The 22106-nt window shown below is 48.2% G+C and overlaps 1 protein-coding gene across 2 annotated transcripts in view; it reads left to right on the forward strand.

Moving 5' to 3' along the window:
- Nucleotides 1–1403: 1403 nt before the first annotated feature.
- ANGPT4 (angiopoietin 4) overlaps nt 1404–22106 on the forward strand; it is a 130808-nt gene continuing 110105 nt past the window's right edge. For both annotated transcript variants that reach the window (XR_013839640.1, XM_079979518.1), the window contains exon 1: nt 1404–1962. Coding sequence is in view for 1 of the 2 variants with exons in the window: in XM_079979518.1 (XP_079835644.1) it covers nt 1639–1962 (324 nt within the window). In the remaining variant the exon portion in view is untranslated. The remainder of the gene's footprint in view (nt 1963–22106) is intronic.

Below are 22106 nucleotides of genomic sequence, written 5' to 3' on the forward strand. Positions count from 1 at the left end.
TGCTCGCCTTCGGGTGAGACAGGGAGGTGAGTCGCCGGGGGATCAGGACAAAGATTACCCAGACAAAGATAAAAGGCTATCGGACCCCATCCCAGGTTGCGGGAGCAACATTGCTGTTTGCTAGAACCTGCCTGAGACCCTGTGCCAGACCTAGCCTGGTTTCCTGCCTCGTGCCCTGCCTTGGCCCTGCCAGACTGACTCCTTGTGGAAACCTTGGATTCGGGACCGGACCTGGACTGCGTTGCTCGGGTTACCCCCGGGCCCAGCACACCAACCCACAGCGACAGGAGCCTGGGTGTGCCTTACCTTCTCCAATGCCTCTCTCTTTCCAAATAACTTGGATTGGCAGGTATCAGGATCAGACTTTGGACAAAGAGCTCCCACCAAAAGTCAGGAAGCAAATATTTTTAAAAAATCCTTTGGAGCAGGGCACCCTGACAGATCTCAAAGGAGTGGCCCACTTCTTTGGCTGGATGATGTAAGAATATAAGAAAAGAATATAAGAAAAATATTAAAATACAGTAATGCATCAAACATTAAAAGCTTTCCTAAACAGGGCTGCCTTCAGATGTCTTCTAAAAGTCAGGTAGTTGTTTATTTCCTTGGCATCTGATGGGAGAGCGTTCCACAGGGCAGGTGCCACCACCAAGAAGGCCCTCTGCCTGGTTCCCTGTAACATCACTTCTCGCAGGGAGGGAACCACCAGAAGACCCTCAGCGCTGGACCTCAGAGTCCGGGCAGAATGATGGAGGTGGAGACGCTCCTTCATGTATACTGGTTTCCAACCCAAGAGCAACTCCTGTGGTTTGCGGCAACTGGCATTCAGAAGCACTGCTGCCTCTGAGCACAGCCATCGTAGCTAGTGCCCAGTGATGGCCCTTTTTTCCTCCATGCATTTGCCCAGTCCTGTTGGTGGCTGTCACTGCCTCTTGTGGCAATGAGTTCCACAGTTAAACTTTGCACTTCCCAAGGTCCTTGCCTCCAACAGGGGAGGTAGAACAGAGCAACATATCTGTGACAATCTTCAGATACAATGCCACACCTTCTCTGCCAGGTCCATGGCAATGCGTCTTGCTGGTGTGGCCCCTCACTTGCCCTTTGGCCTATCGATTATAAAATGATAGAGAGCAGACAGTATGCAAATCAAACCACAGAGCATTACTAAGATCTGCGCAAAGCCCTGGAGAGAGCCATCGGCTTGGTTATGTGTATGCAAAAAACCTCCCGTTTCTGAAACTTGAGCTCCCGTAGTGGGATAGGAAGACGAAGGAGGGGGGAAATGCATCAAACTTCTCTTTTTAAAAAAATAAAAAATGTCCAGCCGGCCAATATTGTTACTGGAGCCAGCATAATGATAAAAGAAAGAGTCTTGGAGGGGGGTGGAGAATGTTAAAATGAGAAGAGGAGGAGGAGGGGCAGGGTGAGAGGAAGTCGAGATTTTGCAGGATTTCAGTGTGTGTTGAGGAACGGGCAGAGCCTTTTGGAGGCTTCACTCCAGCTGGGTCTCCGGAACCAGCACCCAAGGGAGTTCTGACTAGCAGCTTCTACACCCTGAGAATACCAACTGGGTGCTGGATCGGTGCAAGGGGTGGTGGGTGGCCTGGGACTCGGCGAGACCCACCCCCTCCGTGCTCAGCCATGTGGACGGTTGCAAATCTCAACATCGGGGCCTTGGGTCTCTTGGTGGTCGCGGCTTCCTGGGCAGTGGGCAGCCAGCGGAGGGCGGCCGAGGGGGGCATCCGCAGGAGGTCTCACCGGGTTCAGAACGGGCGCTGCAGTTACACCTTCGTCTTGCCAGAGGCCGACCCCCAACCCTGCCAGCACCCCGGGGAGACCTTCAACGTCAACACGCTGCAGAGGGATTCACCAGCCGGCCCTTTGCTGTGGAGCGATGACCAGTCCACCCAACGGGTCCAGCAGTTGGAGAGGGTCTTGGAAAACAACACTCAATGGCTGCTGAAGGTAAGGGGGAAGGAAGGGTCTTCGGGGGGGTGAGGGTGGAAGCCACAAACGGGGAGAGATGCTGTAGATCAAGCCTGCCCTTGCCTGAGCCTAGACATCAGCCTTTGGCTCAACGGCCAAAGATGCTCTGCACATGCTCAGGAGCTATTGCACACTCATCCTGCAGTTATAGGTCAGAAGCTTGTTTGGGATCAGCGGGACCTGTTGTTGTTTAGTCATTTAGTTGTGTTCGTCTCTTCGTGACCCCATGGACCAGAGCACGCCAGGCACTCCTGTCTTCCACTGCCTCCCGCAGTTTGGTCAAACTCATGTTAGTAGCTTCAAGAACACTGTCCAACCATCTCATCCTCTGTCGTCCCCTTCTCCTTGTGCCCTCCATCTTTCCCATCATCAGGGTCTTTTCCAGGGAGTCTTCTCTTCTCATGAGGTGGCTAAAGTATTGGAGCCTGAGCTTCAGGATCTGTCCTTCCAGTGAGCACTCAGGGCTGATTTCCTTCAGAATGGAGAGGTTTGATCTTCTTGCAGTCCGTGGGACTCTCAAGAGTCTCCTCCAGCACCATAATTCAAAAGCATCCATTCTTCGGCAATCAGCCTTCTTTATGGTCCAGCTCTCACTTCCATACATCACTACTGGAAAAACCATGGCTTTAACTATACAGCAAGGCCTAGTATCGCATAAAAGGTTCTGGGGCAGAAGGCAAGGAGCCCCGAGCCCTCTTGCCGATGCTGAGGACCCCTCTCAGCCTCAGTTTCCCGCTTGTGAAATGAATGAAGAGGTGGTTCTAACTTTTGAGGAGGCGTGCAATGAGTCACTCGCCTCACTGCCTGGGAAGGCGACAGGCTCTCCTTCCATGGAGGTTTCCAAGCAGAGGTTGGATGCCCATCTGTCAGGAATTCATTAGCTGTGACCCCTATATTGCAGGGGGTTGGGCTGGATGATCCTTGGGGGTCCCCTTGCAACTCTACAATTCTATGATCCTGAGTCAGAAGCACCTCCAGGCACCCAAGGAAGCTCTTTCCTTACTTCCAGGTCACGGAAATACAGGTGGGTTTGTCAACCTCTGGAGAAAGACGCACCTACTTAATTTTAACTCGCTGGAATTTCAGCGCATTGGTGTGGCGCAGACAGTTTTTCTTGCTCAGAAGGAACACCCGCAAAACAACAACAAACCTCTGGTTACGTGAAACATATTCAATAAACACACATGACGTAACCAGCTGTACGTTTGAAAAAATAATATATACTATTCATTGTACAGTGGTACCTCAGGTTACATACGCTTCAGGTTACATACGCTACAGGTTACAGACTCCACTAACCCAGAAATAGTGCTTCAGATTAAGAACTTTGCTTCAGGATGAGAACAGAAATCGCGCTCCAGCGGCATGGGAGCAGCAGGAGGCCCCATTAGCTAAAGTGGTGCTTCAGGTTAAGAACAGTTTCAGGTTAAGTACGGACCTCCGGAACGAATTAAGTACTTAACCTGAGGTACCACTGTATTGAATTGTAGATTTCAATAGAAGTAGCTCATAAAGTTCAACGAAAAATGTAGAAGATTAGAGAATGAACTGATCTGCTGGTTCTTCTACCTTTTTCGTTGAACTTTATGAGCAACTTCTGTTGAAATCTACAATTCAATACAATGAATATTATTTTTATAATATAATTATTATATATTATATAATAATTATTATTATACATTATTTTTTCAAACGTACAGCCGGTTACATCTCATGTGTTTACAGAAGGAACACCCAGCATGCACAAACACCCAGGTGTGACAGGTGAGGGCTTGGTGGAGATATTACCCCGGTCAGCAGCAAAATGGCCATCATTTTGATGGATGGACAGCCTTAGAAGTTTCATAGAAGCAGAGGTTTTTTCCGGCCACAACTCACGAGTTCCGGCACCTCTCAGGTGGGCACCATTGCCGTTCTAAGAGAATGAGGGAGGCATTCTGGCCCCTTTTCCCTAGAAAAATAGCACTGCATAGAAGTATCATAGATTCAGAGTTGGAAAATACCATGGGAGTCGTGTATTCCAACCCCTTGCAATGCAGGAAGCTTTCCCCCAATATGGGGCTTGAACCCACAGCCCTGAGAATAAAAGTCTCATGCTCTACCAACTGAGCCAACTCAGTCATGTGTGTTACAAGGCAGCCCATGCCATAGAGAAAGGGGAAGGTTCATGGCTCAGAGTTAGACCATCTGCCCTACCTAAAGGTAAAGGAACCCCTGAGCATTAGGTCCAGTCGTGGCCGACTCTGGGGTTGCGGCACTAATCTTGCTTTACTGGCCAAAGGAGCCGGTGTACAGCTTCCAGGTCATGTGGCCAGCATGACTAAGCCGCTTCTGGCGAACCAGAGCAGCGCACGGAAATGCCGTTTACCTTCCCGCCGGAGCAGTACCTATTTATCTACTTGCACTTTGACATGCTTTCAAATTGCTAGGTGGGCAGGAGCAGGGACCGAGCAACGGGAGCTCACTCTGTCATGGGGATTCAAACTTGCGACCTTCTGATCGGCAAGTCCTAGGCTCTGTGGTTTAACCCACAGTGCCACCCGCGTCCCATCTGCACTATCTACAGAAGCTCCAAAGTTCAATCCCCAAAGGGCTTGGAGAGATCCTTATCCAAAGCCTTGAAGAGCTGCTGCCAATCCGTGTAGGCAATACTGAACTCAGTGGACCAAGGGTCTGACTCTGTATAAGGCAGCTTCTAACACATACTGTACCCCCACATGCAATTTCCACAGCATCCAGGCCAGTCAGGGCCATGTCCGAACCAATGGATTCAAACTGCAAGGAAGGAGATTCCAACTAAACATGAGGAGAAATTTTCCGGCAGTGAGATCTGTCAGACTCCCTTGGAAAGTGACGGGCCTTCCTTCAGGTTTTTAAGCAGAGGTTGAGTGGCCATCTGTCATGGATGATTTAGTTGAGATTCCTGTGGGATGTAAAACACAAGAGCAGTCAAGTACAACATTCCTAGAGTGAACATGTTTACACATGGGGAGGAATGTTTGTCCAGCCAGCAGGTAAACTTCCTGTTTCCTTCTGGGCTGGGACAGAATTCCTCTGCATGTGACTAGAGGTGGGCGTGGCCTCACCTGTGCAGGTAACGACAAGGGCAACCACCTCTCTCTCTTTGACTACATGCATCGGAGAAGCAACATCTTCTAAGCCAAAGATGCCCTCTTGGCTTCCAACCAAGAGAGGACAAAGGGACTGTCTCCTTAAGAGATAGTTTCCAGGGATATGTTACTTTTCTAAGCTAAGTCTGCCTTCTGGGATCCCATTGTGAACAGAATGATATGTGAGTAAACTCTTTTTATACATTTACAGAAGACTGTGTCATGTCTTATCTTTTATGAGGGAATAAGGGAGAAATACCAGAACAGTTATTATAGAGGCTTTAGTGAGCCTGAGCAAACGCATCTGCTGCAAGTTTAAAAAGGGGAATGTTAGTCTGCCAAATTGCGAACTTGTTAACACAAGTTGGAAAGGCTATTCTCAGACAATATATCCTCTCCTGCATCCCTGAACATTCCCACAATTCCTGCATTGAAAGGGGTTGGACCAGATGGCTTGGGGGCGGGGTCCCTTCTACAATTCTCAGGTTCTCTTTTACTCTGAGGTTTTCCGGAGACAGGGACGAGGGGCGTGTTTTTCTCTTCCCCAAAGCAGTGTTCCCAAATGCAGAAGTGCCTGGTGTGCCCATGAGAATGGAAATTTCATTCATATGGGGGGGAAATGCACCCAGGGACACTGGTTTTCTTCTGCTGCTTCTCACTCCAGGCGTTAAGAATTAAGCATGTGCCTATTTGCATGGCCACACCTCCTGATAGGCATAGCCCCGCCCTCGGTTCTCTTTCTTGGTCACACTGAAATATGACAGAGTTTGGGAACTGCGGTGTGTGGGGATTGAGAGAGAGAGAAAGCTGTTGCTGTCATTTTGGAGAGGACGGAAGAGATATAATTTGCTAGAGCCAAATAGTAAAGATCTGGAAATATTTGGAGTCTACGAGGGAGGAGGCTAGAGAACTAGTTTTTATCTGTACTCTTGGATGGAGTGAAGCTACTGAGCATGTGCAGAGTGCCTTCCTCTCCAGCTGAGCACTCACTCATAGCCTGGCCTGAAGGAGACGATGTGTGTGAATATTGGACGTGGCATGATTCTTCCTCCCGCCCCCGCGATGACCAGTCCCTCTCCACCACACCAACCCCCCGGCCATCACTAATCCTACCTCTGGGAGTAGGTGGTATGAGTACCTCTGGGTCAGGAGGATGTGGTTTCCCAGTGTCCTCTGGTTCATCTTGCTACCGGAACTTTGCTTCTGGGGCTCATCTAAACTCAGATCCCGGGGAGATTTTCGGAGGCTTGGAGGCAACAATTTATATGTGCTGATGTGCAAGGGCGGCAGATGTGGGGGGGAGACTCTGCACAGACAATGTCAGGCAATGCCAAAGAACTGAAAACTTAAATACCAGTGATCTAATACAGAATCATAGAATCATAAAGGTAAAGGTAAAGGGACCCCTAACCATTAGGTCCAGTCGTGGCCGACTCTGGGGTTGCGGCACTCATCTCACTTTATTGGCCGAGGGAGCTGGCATAAAGCTTCCAGGTCATGTGTCCAGCATGACTAAGCCGCTTCTGGCGAACCAGAGCAGCGTGCGGAAACGCCGTTTACCTTCCCGCTGGAGCAGTACCTATTTATCTACTTGCACTCTGACGTGCTTTCAAACTGCTAGGTGGGCAGGAGCAGGGACCGAGAAACGGGAGCTCACCCCGTCGCGGGGATTCGAATCGCCGACCTTCTGATCGGCAAGTCCTAGGTTCTGTGGTTTAACCCACAGCACCACCTGCGTCCCTCATTAATTACACTTGCATACCACCTTTCATCCGTAGACCTCAGGGCGGTTCACAACAAAAAAGAATAATAGAAATGTAGTTGGTAGGGACCCCAAAAGTTATCTACAGTGGTACCTCTGGTTGCATATGGGATCCATTCCAGAGGCCCGTTCGCAACATAAAAAGAGCGCAACCCGCAGTGGCGCATCTGCTCATGCGTGAGTGGCAAAACCCAGAAGTAACCCCTTCTGGTACTTCTGGGTCGCTGCGGGATGTATCCTGAAGCAAACGTAACGTGAGGTACGGCTGTAGTCCAACCACCTGGAATGTAGGAATCACAGAGCAAATTTGTGTGTGTGTGTGTCTGTGTGTCTTATGGCAGTGGTTCTCAAAGGGCGTGCGATGCGCCACACTGATGTGGCAGGAGAGGCTGGCAAGTGTGGCAGGAAGATTCAAGGACCGTCGAAGAAACATCTAAACATTTCAGTGCAGTATGGCATAGTATCAAAATATTCCTTTTTTTGCAAAAGTGAGCTCATTCCTCTTACTGTGTTTTTATACACAGTTAAGGTACTTATATTTTGGGAGTGATACATTTTTTCTTATGTAGCTGCATCGTTTTATACTTTCTGCATGTCCCGTGATCATATTATAAAGTAGTCATGTTCTGTGTCATGAATGCTAGGAGTTGTTTATTTTTGTTTCCCAACACATTTCTTATCAATGAAAAATTTTTGGTGTGGTGCAAGCAAATTTTTATCTTGAAAGTGTTGCCTAGAGAAAAAAGTGTGAGAACCATGGAGTGTGAAGGCAATTTTTGACAAAAGATGTGTTATATGCCTGTCCGTCAGCCTGGCCCTTTGCAGTCATTAGCCAGAAGAGCATTGGGAGGTGGGGATAAATTGATTTCTCACCCAGCAATTGGCCTGCGCATTTTTTTTTCTCATGAGAGTGGAAGTAAAGAACAGGAGACATAACCCTGACATTAATAGATAGATGATAGATGGATAGATAGATAGATAGATAGATAGATAGATAGATAAATAGATAAGATAGATATGGTTATGGAAATTACGGGGGGGGGCACATCTTTAAAGTTGTTAAATGTTACGAACATTATGCCTGAATGTATCCTTTCAACTTGACAGCTCAAGGAAGTTACCTAGCTTTAAAAATAATATAGAATCAACTCCCTTGCTAGTTTCCTCCATTCCAATGCTATTTTACGCTTGGAACAGGGACTCCAGGAAGTGCCCAGAGGTGACAATTGCTGAGCTGATTGTTGGCCAAGGAAAGCCTAATCCCATCACTGGACTTGCCAAGGGGTCCAGACATACAAAGGAAGTTCTATTGTACTTTGGGTGGTGGGACTTCAGAAGGTGTTTGCCTATGCTAATCTTATACCTGAGTTAATCTTGTACCAAGGACTTTTCTGGCCATATTTGCCCAGGTTAAACTAGTATAACCCCTGTTTACCCCTCCCCTTTTGTGACATGTCAGTGAAATATACTCGGAGTCGAGAGTGGATTTCATGCTCTTTATTCAGCTCATAGTGGTGAGGAGGAATGGAAGTTCTCCCAGAATGTCTGCTTTATATACATTATTACACAATGGGCCCTACGATTGGAATGGCTAATTCTGGGATTCACCTGTAGGCCAATCAAGTTGCAGATTCACTTCCCCCTGGAGCTGGATTGGGTGGCTCCTATGGACCAATCAGACTGCTACATTCTGGACCCTATTATTCTAGGACCAATCAGACTGCTGCATTCTGAATCCTATTGTTCTAGGAACAATCAGACTGCTGCCTTTTGGATCCTATTCAACTCAGTACATAACAGATGCTGTACAAACTGTATTCTGGGATATGGTGGGAAAGTTTTAAAAGTCCTTGTCACCCCATCCTCAGGGTTCAAAATTCCTCTTTGAACCTGTTGCGCAATAAACTTTGGTCTACAGCTATTTGGTGGTTGTACTCCTTTCTTTATTCCGCAGGGACCTGTGGGCTCTGCCCGACGAGCTGGGTGACTGAGCTAGATTTCCCCCCGTAACAAACTGGAGGGAGGTAAGCTGATTGATTCAGAGAAGGAGCTAGGAATATCTATCGGGGGGCCCAGCTCTCCTCTCCCTCCTCCCCACTATTTTCTTGGCAGCTGACTCCCTCCAAAATAGGAGACAGCCATGGCGAGGAGAAAAGCCGTCTTCCCTCTAGAGGACCGCTGGACCTCTCGTCTGTCATCTAAGCTACAGCTGCTTGCGTCAGACCTGCAAATAACTCCATCCCTGATTGGGTTGGGACCAGAGAGCGTCCCATAGCATCCGGTGGACAACTGGAAGGAACTGAGTTCCCCGGCAAAGGGGGAGGAATCTCTGGGCCTTCTTCTCGTGAGAAATGGAATGGGGGGTTGCAGGGGGAGTGATGCTTGCAAGCCCCCGCTCTTCGGTCTGCTTTCCACCACGGTCACTTCGAAATGGAGATTATGAGCAGGATGTGCTGTGCTGCTTAAATGGCCAGGGGTACAATCCCGGCCCAGGCATTTGCGTAAAATTTGCTGGTTTGCATGCAAAGATGCAAATATAGGCTGACTTTCAGAGGGGAACCGACTCTGCGTCTTTATGCCAGGGGTTAATCAGCGCCCTGGGGAAATTAAATCAAATGGACGTTGATGAAATTATGTGTGGCATGGAGAAAATCGACATAGAAAAGTTTTCTGCAATTATTTATATTAATTGCCCAAATTATTACAGAGCCAACCAAATTACTTTAATGTAATACAATTTCTTAAAATCAGGTTTCCCGCTCCTGTTGCGACATATGTTTGATACAGTTTCCCTCCCTCATAACACTAGTATTCATCCATTGAGACGAATGTTGGAAGATTCTGAACATGTAAAAGGAAGCACTTACTTACATTGCCCAGTGTGCTGGGCCTGGGGGTAACCTGAGCAACATGGTCCAGGTCCAGCCCTGAATCCAAGGGTACCATGATGAGTCAGTCTGGCAGGGCCAAGGCAGGACACGAGGCAGAAAACCAGGCAAGGACAGGTACAGGATCTCAGGTAGGATCTAGCATACAGCAATGTTGCTCCCGCAACCTGGGGCAGGGTCCGACAGCCTTTCATCTTTGTCGGGGTAGCGGCCAGTCCTGATCCCCCGGCGACTCACCTCCCTGTTTCGCCCGAAGGCGAGCACTCCTCCTGCGAGTACTCAGCTCTCTCCTTCTCTCAGACCTTAGTCTCTGCAGCTCGGGAGATGTCGGTGGGTTACTAGACCCAGAGGCCGCCTCAGCCTCCCCTGACCCAACTGAAGGCAACAAGGTAATCCCCGCATCTGGAGCCAGGGCAGGCTCAGGCCCCGGACTCGGCCCAGCTGGGGCTTGTTGCAGGGGAACCTGTGCAGATTGGGGCTCTTCAGGATCAGGCCCCAGACTTGGCTCAGGTGATGCCTGAGGCAAAGGATCCAGTGCAGACTGAGACTCCTCTGGCTCCGAGTCCGAGCCTGAGTCCCAGGCCATCACACCCAGAGTTAAACTATGGAACTCCCTCCCACAGGAGGCAGTGAGGGCCCCCAACCTAGATGGCTTTAAAAGAGGATTAGACAAATTCCTGGAGGAGGAGGAGGAGGCTATCGATGGCTACTAGCTGGAGGCAGCAATGCTTCTGAATATCAGTTGCTGGAAACCACAGGAGGGCAGAAGGGTCTTGTGTTCAAATCCTCCTTGCTGGTTTCTCATGAGGGCATCTCATTGGCCACTGTGGGAACAGGAGGCTGGGCCAGATGGGCCATGGGCCCGATCCACTAGCCGGGCTCTTTTTACAATGTTCTGACATTGCATGTTTTGGCCATAAGACGGCACCTCTGAAACCAGCCAGTTTGGATCTCATCTTAAAAATAATTTAACTCATTTCACCTGTAGACACACACACACCTCTTTTAAAAAAAGCTGCCAAATTAATTAGGCTCACCTTTGTGATTTATTTTTCTTTTTTTAAAAAAACAAAAACAAAAACAGGTTATACATAGGGCTGCCTCTGAAGATGTTTCGGAAACTTCAGCTGGTGGAGGTTGCTCACCACAGCAAGATGGTTTGAGCAGTTTACACTGATCCTGGTCCCACTGCACTGGCTACCAATTAAGTTTCCAGGCAGTGGCGTAGCGTGGGGGGGTGCAGGGGGGGCGGCCGCACCGGCCGCAACATCTGGGGGTTAGGGTTAGGGGGCGCAAATCCATGGGTTAGGGGGCGCAAATTACTTGCCTTGCCTCGGGTGCTGACAACCCACGCTACGCCACTGTTTCCAGGCCCAATTCAAAGTGCTGGGTTTGACCTATAAAGCCTTAAGCGACTCAGGACCGCAATCCCTCAAGGACCGCCTCTTTCCATATGAACCTACCCGGACCCCGAGATCATCTTCTGAGGCCCTCCTCCGTGTGCCTCCTCCTCGAGAGGTGCGGAGGGTGGCGACACGAGAGCGGGGCCTTCTCTGCAGTGGCTCCCCGTCTGTGGAATGCTCTCCCCAGTTGAAGTTCACCTGGCGCCTTCATTATATACTTTTAGGCGCCAGGCAAAAACGTTCCTTTTTAACCAGGCCTTTGGTTGATCTTATTGACATCCAACACCCTTTTAGAATGTGGTTCTTTTTTTTGGGGGGGGGGGGTTAAATTGGGTTATTGCTTTTGGTTTGGTTTTATATGTTGTGGTCTTGTTTGTGAACCACCCTGAGACCTCTGGGTATAGGGCGGTGCATAAAATGAATTAATAATAATAATAATAATAATAATAATAATAATAATATCTCACTGATAAAATAAAGCTGTGTGAGTTTAACAGGTACAGTCGTACCTCGGGTTACAGACCTTTCAGGCTGCGTTTTTTTGGGTTACGGAACCGCTGAAACCCAGAAGTACCGGAATGGGTTACTTTCGGGGGTCGTGCATGCTCAGAAGCGCTAAATCGCGCTTTGCACATGTGCAGAAGCGCAGAACTGCAACCTGTGCGTGTGCAGATGTGCGACTGCGGGTTGCAAACACTGCGGGTTGCGAACATGCACCCTGCACGGATCACGTTCACAACCTGAGCATCCACTGTTCACAAGACTGCCCTTACCAGTTTGGCTTGGGACTTGATGTTGCTGTTAGTAAGCTGGGCGGAGAGACAGAGAAATTAAATGCATCCATGCCCTGAGCCTCAGAATCGTTTTCGCTCTGAGCTGGCTCTGAGCAGTCTGTCAATGGAAAAGAGTAGCCCCTCTTTGAAGGTCTGTTGCCGCATTAAGCTGAGGACTCTTTCCACGTTCCTCTGGAAGAGTATCTTCTTGATACTGGACGTCCGACTGCTCTCTTTTGTGTACACAGCTGCATCGGAGGCAGCTACTGGGAAAGTCTGGCTGACCCAGCAACGCTTTGCAGGACGAAATGTACACAGAGCGCAGGGGTAGAATAGCAAAGAACTTCTGCCTGAGCCTCCAGCAACGACCACGACTTCTTTCTTCCTCAAGAGCCAAATCCCACTGCTAAGACTCTTCGCTAGAGGACGTGCAAAGATTTCAGCGCACTTTGCACGGTCAGATCCGAGTCAGGATTGAGTGCATTTCACAAATCCTTGCATTAGATTCGGGAACACAGAATCGTGTCTGGCACAGAACCAGGCAGCGTGAGAATCATAGCTGTCACCTTTTCCCTTTTCTTGCGAGGAATCCTATTTGGAATAAGGGAATTTCCCTTAAAAAAAGGGAAGCGTTGACAGCTATGGCAAGAATGCTGAGTTCGCTGAAACGAAATTTGTAATATTTTCACAGCGTTGCAAATTTCAGCAAATGCTAAGGTGAGGGTGGCTGCTGTTCTTTATTAATTTATTTATTCCACAAAGTTCTTACGCTGTTTGAAAGGCTTTTAAAAAGAAAACAACTTAAAGAGATTTACAAAACGGATAAGACAATAAGAAAAGTTATGAACACAAATTAAAAACTTTGGGAAACTTAAAATAACAGTAGACTGGAAACAGACTAAAACTTGCATCAACTTTCTAAATAGCTGGGTGGACTTGTCTAAACAAATTTTTTTACTAGGCACTGGGAGGAATTCAGGGAAGGTGCCTGTCTGGTATCAATTGGCAGGGAGTTCCAAAGGACCACACTAAAATATCAAGAAATTTATACATTTGTTGTGGTGACTGTTACTATTTTTATTATAGTAAGAGCTGTTTGGCAGTGAACCGACTCCCTCGGAAGGTAGCAGAATCTCCTTCATTAAAGGTTTTTAAATAGAAATTCAATGGCCATTTGTCATAGATGCTTTAGTTGACGCGGGCGGCGCTATGGTCTCAACCAATGAGCCTCTTGAACTTGCTGATCGGAAGGTCAGCGGTTCAAATCCCTGCGACGGGTTGAGTTCCCGTTGCTCTGTCCCAGCTCCTGCCAACCTAGCAGTTCGAAAGCACACCAGCGCAAGTAGATAAATAGGTACCGCTCTGGCATGAAGGTAAACAGCGTTTCCGTGCGCTCTGGCTTCCGTCACAGTGTCCTGTTGCGCCAGAAGTGGCTTAGTCCTGCTGGCCACATGACCCGGAAAAAGCTCTCTGTGCACAAACGCTGGCTCCCTCGGCCTGAAAGCGAGATGAGCGCCGCAACCCTGTAGTCGCCTTTGACTGGACTTAACTGTCCAGGGGTCCTTTACGTTTTAGTTGACATTCCTGCATTGCAGGATGTAAGACATGGTGATTGTTGAGGTCCCTTCCACCTGTGTTGTGTCCTCCACCTGTGTTGTGTCCTGCACCTGTGTTTTGCAAGATGGTCATCTATAAGTCCTGAAAACATGGGCATATCACCCCACTCATAGTGATTTGACCTGGTTGAGCCAATTTCCATCCCTAAAGACTCCAGGATTTGGAGGTTAATCGGTGTGTAGATTTAGCGTTGGTGGGGAGCTTGGGATACCTCTAACAGAGAATTCTGTGAACCCCACTAAACTTCAACTCCCAGGGTTCTTTGTAGGAAGGCATGGCACTTAATGTATGGAAGTGAGAGCTGGACCATAAAGAAGGCTGATTGCCAAAGAATGGATGCTTTTGAATTCTGGTGCTGGAGGAGACTCTTGAGAGTCCCATGGACTGCAAGAAGATCAAACCTCTCCATTCTGAAGGAAATCCGCCCTGAGTGCTCACTTGAAGGACAGATCCTGAAGCTGAGGCTCCAAGACTTTGGCCACCTCATGAGAAGAGAAGACTCCCTGGAAAAGACCCCGATATTGGGAAAGATGGAGGGCACAAGGAGAAGGGGACGACAGAGGACGAGATGGTTGGACAGTGTTCTTGAAGCTACCAGCCTGAGTTTGACCAAACTGCGGGAGGCAGTGGAAGACAGGAGTGCCTGGCATGCTCTGGTCCAGGGGGTCACGAAGAGTCGGACACGACTAAATGACTAAACAACAACATGGCACTTAAAGAGGCGCATCAGAGCCAGCGTAGTGTAGTGGTTCAGAGCGGTAGACTCATAATCTGGGGAACTGGGTTTGCTTCCCCACTCCTCCACATGCAGCTGCTGGGTGATCTTGGGCCAGTCACACTTCTTTGAAGTCTCTCAGCCCCACTCACCTCACAGAGTGTTTGTTGTGCGGGAGGAAGGGAAAGGAGATTGTTAGCTGCTTTGAGACTCCTTAAGGGGAGTTATAAAGTGGGATATCAAATCCAAACTCTTCTTCAATAAGCTGAGAACAAATCTGTAGTGTGCCGAAAGTCTCTGGCTATGGCTAGGTTTGCATCGCTGTCCATTTAAAATGAGAAGCGATGCATGCTGAACTCTGAGGCTCTGGGCTTCCTGATTCTGGCTATGCAGGGAACCTGAAGGATTTCTCAGAGAAGGGGGAGCATCTGCTCTCTCCCCCCCCCCCGGACCGCCTCTCCAAAAGACCCGTGTCCCCATGACCCTCATGCCACAAGGCTCCTCTTCCAAAGCAGGCCTGTTTTTCATAAATCCAGCTGGAAGCACTTAATGGGACCTGTTTTCTTTGGATTCAGGTCCTGAAAAAACAACTCTGTTGCAGGCATTGGGGGGGGGGGGGCAAGCGGAGGGGAGGAGGGGGTTGTGAAAGAATTGGAAAATGTAAGAAAAATATTGGCCAGGCAGTTAAAGGGAAAGTTCTGCCTGCCTTCAGGCCATGATGCCTGTCTGTGGAGGCCAGGAGTTATTATGAAGGAAATTGACAGCATTGTTAATAATAATAATAATAATAATAATAATAATAATAATAAATTTTATTTATACCCCGCCCTCCCCGGCCAGAGCTGTGCTCAGGGCGGCTAACATCAATAAAATTTCAGTGAAAACATAATAAGGAAAGAAAACCAATTTAAAATACAGGTTAAAATGCAATTTAAAATGTTGTTGTTGTTGTTAGTGCATATGCAGAGTGCTCCCCCCTTGGATGGATAAATCTGTCATTTGTGATTTCTCCTGGTTTCTCATTTTTCCAATCTTAAATTCAGTTCAATTTCTTTTAATCCTCATGTCAATCCAGCAGCAGTTAGTGAGAATTTCTTCAAATAACTAATAGGCACATTTTGAGTGATAGACACGTTTCCCCCCCAAGCAATTCCTCCAAATATAATGTGATCTTCAATCATATATATCCGTTCGTATGCACGCTTCCCCCCAATATCTGTGTTTTTGTACACATTGGCTGGTTGGAGAACTGCAAATTCCAAGAGGAATCCCAATTTCAGAGGATAGTTGCACCTCCATTCATGGACAGTCATACCTCGGGTTAAATGAGCCTCAGGTTGAGCGCTTTCAGGTTGTGCTCCACGGCCACACGGAAGTAACGGAACACGTTACTTCTGGGTTTCACTGCTTGTGAATGCACAGACGCTCAAAATGACGTCATGCGCATGCGCGAAAGCGGCAAATCGCGACCCATGCACGTGTAGACACGGATTGCATTTGCTTCTGGATGCAAATGGGGCTCCGGAACGGTACCACTGTACTGGTTCGAGGGTGCGAATTAGGCAACTTTGTCATTAAAATGTAAACAAAACTGAATTTCCTCCCATCCCTAACACACACACACAGACACACACACATAAAGCGAGTGTGTACACCATGAATATTGATGCCATAAGAAGCAAGAGGCTTGGCTGAGGACACATTCTGGATCATGTTTGCTCATTGGAGTCTGGCAGCCTTAAACTATCTGTTTGTCCCTGCCATTGCCACACTAACTTCTTAATTTGAAGATAAACAGGCGGCAAATTAAGACCCTATAGGACTCCCCCAGCCTTCTCCACCAAAGGCAGCCAACTTTGCAGTGGTGTGGCAAATTCCTTCCTTCAGTGGAAGAGGGGAAGAGAAAGAACAGTATTTGGAGGAGAGAATCCTCCATCTCTCCTTTGTCTCCACCCTCCCTGAATTTCTCTCCCTCCTTCCCTTAAACTGCTGCTACGCTGCACATTTCAAGCAAATCCTTCCCTCTCTGGAAGCTTCCCAGGGACAACGAAAGCACAGATCTGTCCTGCCGTTCCCAAAATAACGAGGCATGTGCCCGCAACCCCGTCCCTGTTCCCTCGCTGGCACTTTTGATGGTTTTGAGTTTGTTATTCTGGCTTTGTCAGAAATCAGGGCGACAGGGCCTGGGCTTCGAGTTCCTTTCTGAACTCGATGTTTTGCATTGCGGGAGAGATTCAGTTTAGTTGAAAGGAAAACATGGGGAAGGGGGGAGAAAGCGAAAAATGAGGAGGGGGAGCAAAGTGTCTTGTGCGCTTGGCAATAGGCAGCCATGATTAATGAGAGGCTGCGGAGAAAGTGAATTAGCAAGTTGTCTCCCTCCAAACTCACTGGAGTGGTTTTTAAGAGATAGCCACAGTTCCTGCAGAGCTACTGAAACTTACTCGGAGTCCTGTAGTGATTTCATGCTCTTTATTGCAGCTTGTAAAACAGCGATTGAATTGCCCCCCAAAGGCTTTTATATGCAGTCATACCTCTTGCTACCTTTGCTTCAGGTTGAGCGTTTTCAGGTTGTGTCCCGTGGCGACCCGGAAGCAGCAGAAAGGGTTACTTCTGGGTTTTGCCGCTCGTGCATGCGCAGACAGGCAAAATGATGTCACATGCATGTGCAGAAGCGGCAAATCGCAACCCATGCACACGCAGACGTGGGTTGCATTCTGCTCATGTTGCAAATGGGCCTCTGGAACGGATCCCATTCACAACCAAAGGTACCACTGTACATTATATACACAATGAGTTCCGTCTGATTGGCTGATTCTGCTTCCCTCCTGGAGCCTGATTGGTCTTTTCCTGCAAGCCAAGCATTCTAGGATCCTACTTGCCTATTGTTCTAGGAACCAAACTTAGTACATAACAGCTACTATCAGTCTTGATGGAAGGAGGAGCAGGCCGGGAGATGGAAAGCAATTTGGCTCAAATCCAGGGCAAATAACTGCATTGCACCTCTCGGAACTGAATAAACTTTGCTGCTTTTCTGCATGTTCCTAATGCTCGGGGTCAGGAACCTTTGAGACTTTATAGTTTGGAGAAAAGGCGCATAAAGGGCGAGATGATAGAAGCAGATAAAATTATGCACAGCATGGAGAAAGGTGAGGGAATAAAGCTCTTCTCCTTTTCTCAATAGTAGAGCTCGTGGATGTGCAATTTGTGTGGCAAGTTCCCACCCCACCCCCAGTGGAAATAAAGATACATGACGCAATTATTTAAGGTTAATGGGCTAAATATGGCCACAACTTTATTTGGTTGGTTACAGGTGATGAGCGGTATTGGCTTAGGCATTGGTCCTAATAGACTACCCGGCTTCAGCCCGTCCGCTTGAAGTCCAGGAAGGGTTAACCACCGGTAGGGGGAGTCCTGCTGAAGCACATCAACTAGGAACTCTCCCGGGGTCACCAATTGGGGGCGTGCCTTAGGCCCTCACCTCCTTAGGCTTCGGACAGGGCCACGCCCCCCAGAATCCTTTATCGGACTACCCTTCCATATGCGGGGCAGGTGATGGCGCTACCTCCCCTCTTCTATCTACAGAGCAATACCAATGCCTAACCGCCAATACCAAGAAAGTTGTGATGATTTGCTACGAGGTAGGCAAAAACCAAGTGGCTGGTGCCAATTTGCCAAGTGGAAGAATTCCTACCAGGCCCCTCAACGGTGACCAACTGAGGTCCATAGCAAGGTCAAGGAATGAAAACCTTATAGGGCGAGAAAAACAGGAACAGCTGGCAGGCGGCAAAGAGGGAGATCCCCGGCCGCGCTTGCGTTTAAATCGGGCAGGCCATGCCCCCAAAGCCAGCCAATTGGCTGGCCAGGGGGGTGACGCGGCCGGGGATTCCCCCAATCGCGCGGGGGCTGGGCCGTGACGCCCGCAATCCCACCCCCTCTGCAGGGCGGAAGAGGCTTAAGCTGAATGTGGGGAGATTTAAGACAGAGGAAATAAAGCAGCACATTTACGCGTCATATGCCCTTTATGTGGAACTTCCTGCCACTGGAGGAAGGCGGCTACCAACCTGTGTGGCTTTAAAACAGGATTGGTCCACTTGGAGCTCCATCTCTGAAAAGGTAGGGATGGTTATGGGGTTGCGGTTCCAGGGTCATTCTGACTACAGTATATGCAATTTTGCCTTTACGTACAATCCCCCCAGAATGTAACTCCCATGTAAAACACAAATATGGTTCATAATTTCCCACCATTTTTTTTAAATCTTCTGGGCCTTTTTATAACACACACACACAGAGGAAGATCAGATTTTCATTTATGGATGCTTCCTCTTTCCCCATTTCCTGTGTTAATCCTGCGGATCTTGGAAAAAGCCTTGGATTTCTCAATGAAACTTCCTCCTGCCCCCAGGGAAAACATCATATCCCACTGGGTTCAGCAGGAGCAAAGTTTCCGTGTGAGCTGGAGCAGGCCTTGTCGTGCATGGCCAGCAATTTTGGCCGGTGGTCATTTGCTCTCAGAAAACCTCCCCGGTCTTGAGATTTCAGATTCTGAAGACCCTAAAAAGACTTAGAAATGTTGTCATTTGGTTTAGATTGGCTGAATTGGAAGACTCAGGACAGACGAAATACGTCTTCACAGAGAGCAATCTTCAGCCATGGAACCCCTTGCCACAAGAGGCAGGGAGGGCCACCAATGTGGATGAGACAAATTCATGGAGAAGATGACTAACCATTGATGGCTACTAGCAGCAGAGACATCACCTTGCCAACAAAGGTCCGTATAGTTAAAGCCATGGTTTTCCCAGTAGTGATGTATGGAAGTGAGAGCTGGACCATAAAGAAGGTTGATGGCCGAAGAATTGATGCTTTTGAATTCTGGTGCTGGAGGAGACTCTTGAGAGTCCCATGGACTGCAAGAAGATCAAACCTCTCCATTCTGAAGGAAATCAGCCCTGAGTGCTCACTGGAAGGACAGATCCTGAAGCTGAGGCTCCAAGACTTTAGCCACCTCATGAGAAGAGAAGACTCTCTGGAAAAGACCCTGATGTTGGGAAAGATGGAGGGCACAAGGAGAAGAGGACGACGGAGGACGAGATGGTTGGACAGTGTTCTTGAAGCCACAAACGTGAGTCTGACCAAACTGTGGGAGGCAGTGGAAGATAGGAGGGCCTGGCGTGCCCTGGTCCATGGGGTCACAAAGAGTAGGACACGACTAAATGACTAAACAACAGCAGCAATGGCTCTGCTCTGCCACCACAGTCAGAGGCAGCAATGAATGCAAGTTGCTGGAAACCACAGGATGGGAGAGCATTGCTCTCGTGTTTGAATCCTCCTTGCATGTTACCCACAGGCCTCTGGCTGGCCACTGTGAGAGCAGGTTCATCTTATGTTTTTATGAATGGATGACACGATGGAAATCATGGTTTCCTTACATCCCTAAGTACAGAGATGTGAGGACAGCATCACAGCAACACCCAACTATCAAATTAATACAATTTCTGCAGACTTCTACAGCTTAGTCCCCTTTATGGGCTGTTTCTTTGTATTCATCGGGGCAGTCTGTTGAGTTGCACTGGAATGAAACTTGACTTGAGCAGACTAATCCAGTTAGCTAGTTTGTCAAGAAAAGGAACTCAGAGTTCCTTCTGGGGTATGTATTAAAAGGACAAAAAACAAACAAAACACTCACTTCTGACCCTCTATTTCTGTCTTTCCTCATGCTGGCCTCACTTATTTGGGTCACTTTCCTGTAAAGCAATCCAAGCTGTCATTACACATTTTATCCCTCTTATTATCTACAGTTGGCTTAATTGCACACCGTGTTCCCCGTTCTAAAACACGGCGCAAGGCTCTCACTTCTGAATCATTGTGCTCTGCATGTGACAACGGCGTGTAGATCCAGACACGGCTTTCTTTTCCGTGTACATCTGATGGCAATCTGCTTGCAAGAGCAAATCAGCTATTTGTTGGAAGTCAAGGATCATGCAACTTAAGGGTTAATCATCTTGATTTGAAAGCCAACTAGCTGAGAGGGAGCTGTGTGGAGGTGTTGGTTAGCATCCAAACAAAGTGACATGATCCTCACTGAAGAAGCACATGTTCTGATTGGCTCTGTAGTTCCAAGGGAATTCTCCTTGGTTGAATGTCTCCTTGCAAAACAGGGAGGTGAGTCGCCGGGGGATCAGGACCAGCTGTTACCCTGACAAAGATAAAAGGCTGTCAGACCCCGCCCCAGGTTGCGGGAGCAACATTGCTGCATGCTCGATCCTGCCTGAGATCCTGTACCTGTCCTTGCCTGGTTTCCTGCCTCGTATCCTGCCTTGGCCCTGTTGGACTGACTCCTAGCAGAACCTTCAGATTCTGAACCAGTCCTGGACCACATTGCATGGGTTACCCCCGGGCCCAGCACACTTGGCATAACGTTAACTTCCTGTAACAGATTTCCTTCCCTGACCAGGAGAGAACCCCACATCTGGTTTGCCAGTGTGAGGACAGGAGGCTGGGCTTGATGGACCACTGGCCTGGTCCTTCTTATGCTCTTACACCAAGCAAACGTTCTGGAAAATATTTGCGACAAACAAGAAGCAGTTCACACTCAGTCCTGATTAATTCAAGCCAGCTGCCTCTACTTGCTCCATTTTTTGCTCCATTTAACCAACATTAGACATGCCCCTTTCCACAAGAAAATGAGAAGCCAAGTTGCAGTTGGTGGGCATGTTGTTTTGGGTAATGTGTTCCTCCCAGCCTCGACCCGTGACCACCCCTCCCCCAGCCTCTGCTTGTGTTTCCTGTACTCAAATTTGTTCATTTTCATAAACAAAACTTTTGCCGGGCAAAATTGGAGTATTAACGATGTGACACTAAGGGAAAGTCTCCAGAAGCCGTGGGGCTTCATGCTGACATGTCCTCTCCAGATACTACCCTCTGCTCGACAAACGACTCCTAATGTGCCACGCAGATGATGCAGGTGACACCACACATTTGATGGCTTGAAATATTTCTCTCCGTCATTCCAAACACCTTTTGAGGAGTCCACCCCCAAGCTATTGCTAAGCCCTCAGCTTTCAACAATCCGCAGCAGAACATCTGTGCACATCATTGCACAAGGGAAGTGGCTGCAAGGGAGTTTATTGTGGCGTTAAGAGGCAACATCTGAGGCTGAATCCAGATGTCTGCTTCCTGCAATCCAGCCTATTAAATCACCATGGTGAATGATAGAGAATGGAAAACTATTGGCACTGCTGGCATCTTTGTGTGACTGCCTCTTGTGGTGGGAGGCTGAATTGCAGGAGTTAACATTTTTAGAGAAAATGAGCTCGCTCTGCCCATTCAGGTTGACCAATGGTGCTTTCTAGACAGGGAGGGGCTTCCTTCTCCAGCTGAACCTTGCTCTGGCACAAAGCTTTTCCTTTATTCTGCTTTCTCCCCTGGCTCTGCTTTACCTTTGGTCCTGCCTTATCCGTTCTATCCACTGACCTGTCTCCTGGTTCAACAGCTCCTGCGAGGGCTACCCATAGCTCAGACTGACTCTCCTCTTCTCTACTGGGATATTCCAGGTCAACCAGGGAAGGGCATATGTTCAGGACAGACAGCTATTATGGACCGATGGTACTCCCTGCCTCAGGCTCTTCTTATGTCCTTAAGCTGGGGAATTAGCTGTCAGAAGATTTGTGTCTAACAAAGTCACTGTGTCCAGAAGTATAATAATAATAATAATAATAATAATAATAATAATAATAATAATAATAATAATATCTTTATTGTCATTGCCCCCTCTCAGGGACAATGAAATTTACTTGGCTGCTCCATCCACCCAGGTAGGGCACTCCACACAAAATCAGAACAACTATAAAAAAAACCC

This window comes from Podarcis cretensis (genome assembly GCF_951804945.1).
Source record: "Podarcis cretensis genome assembly, chromosome: 6".
Taxonomy (NCBI): domain Eukaryota; kingdom Metazoa; phylum Chordata; class Lepidosauria; order Squamata; family Lacertidae; genus Podarcis; species Podarcis cretensis.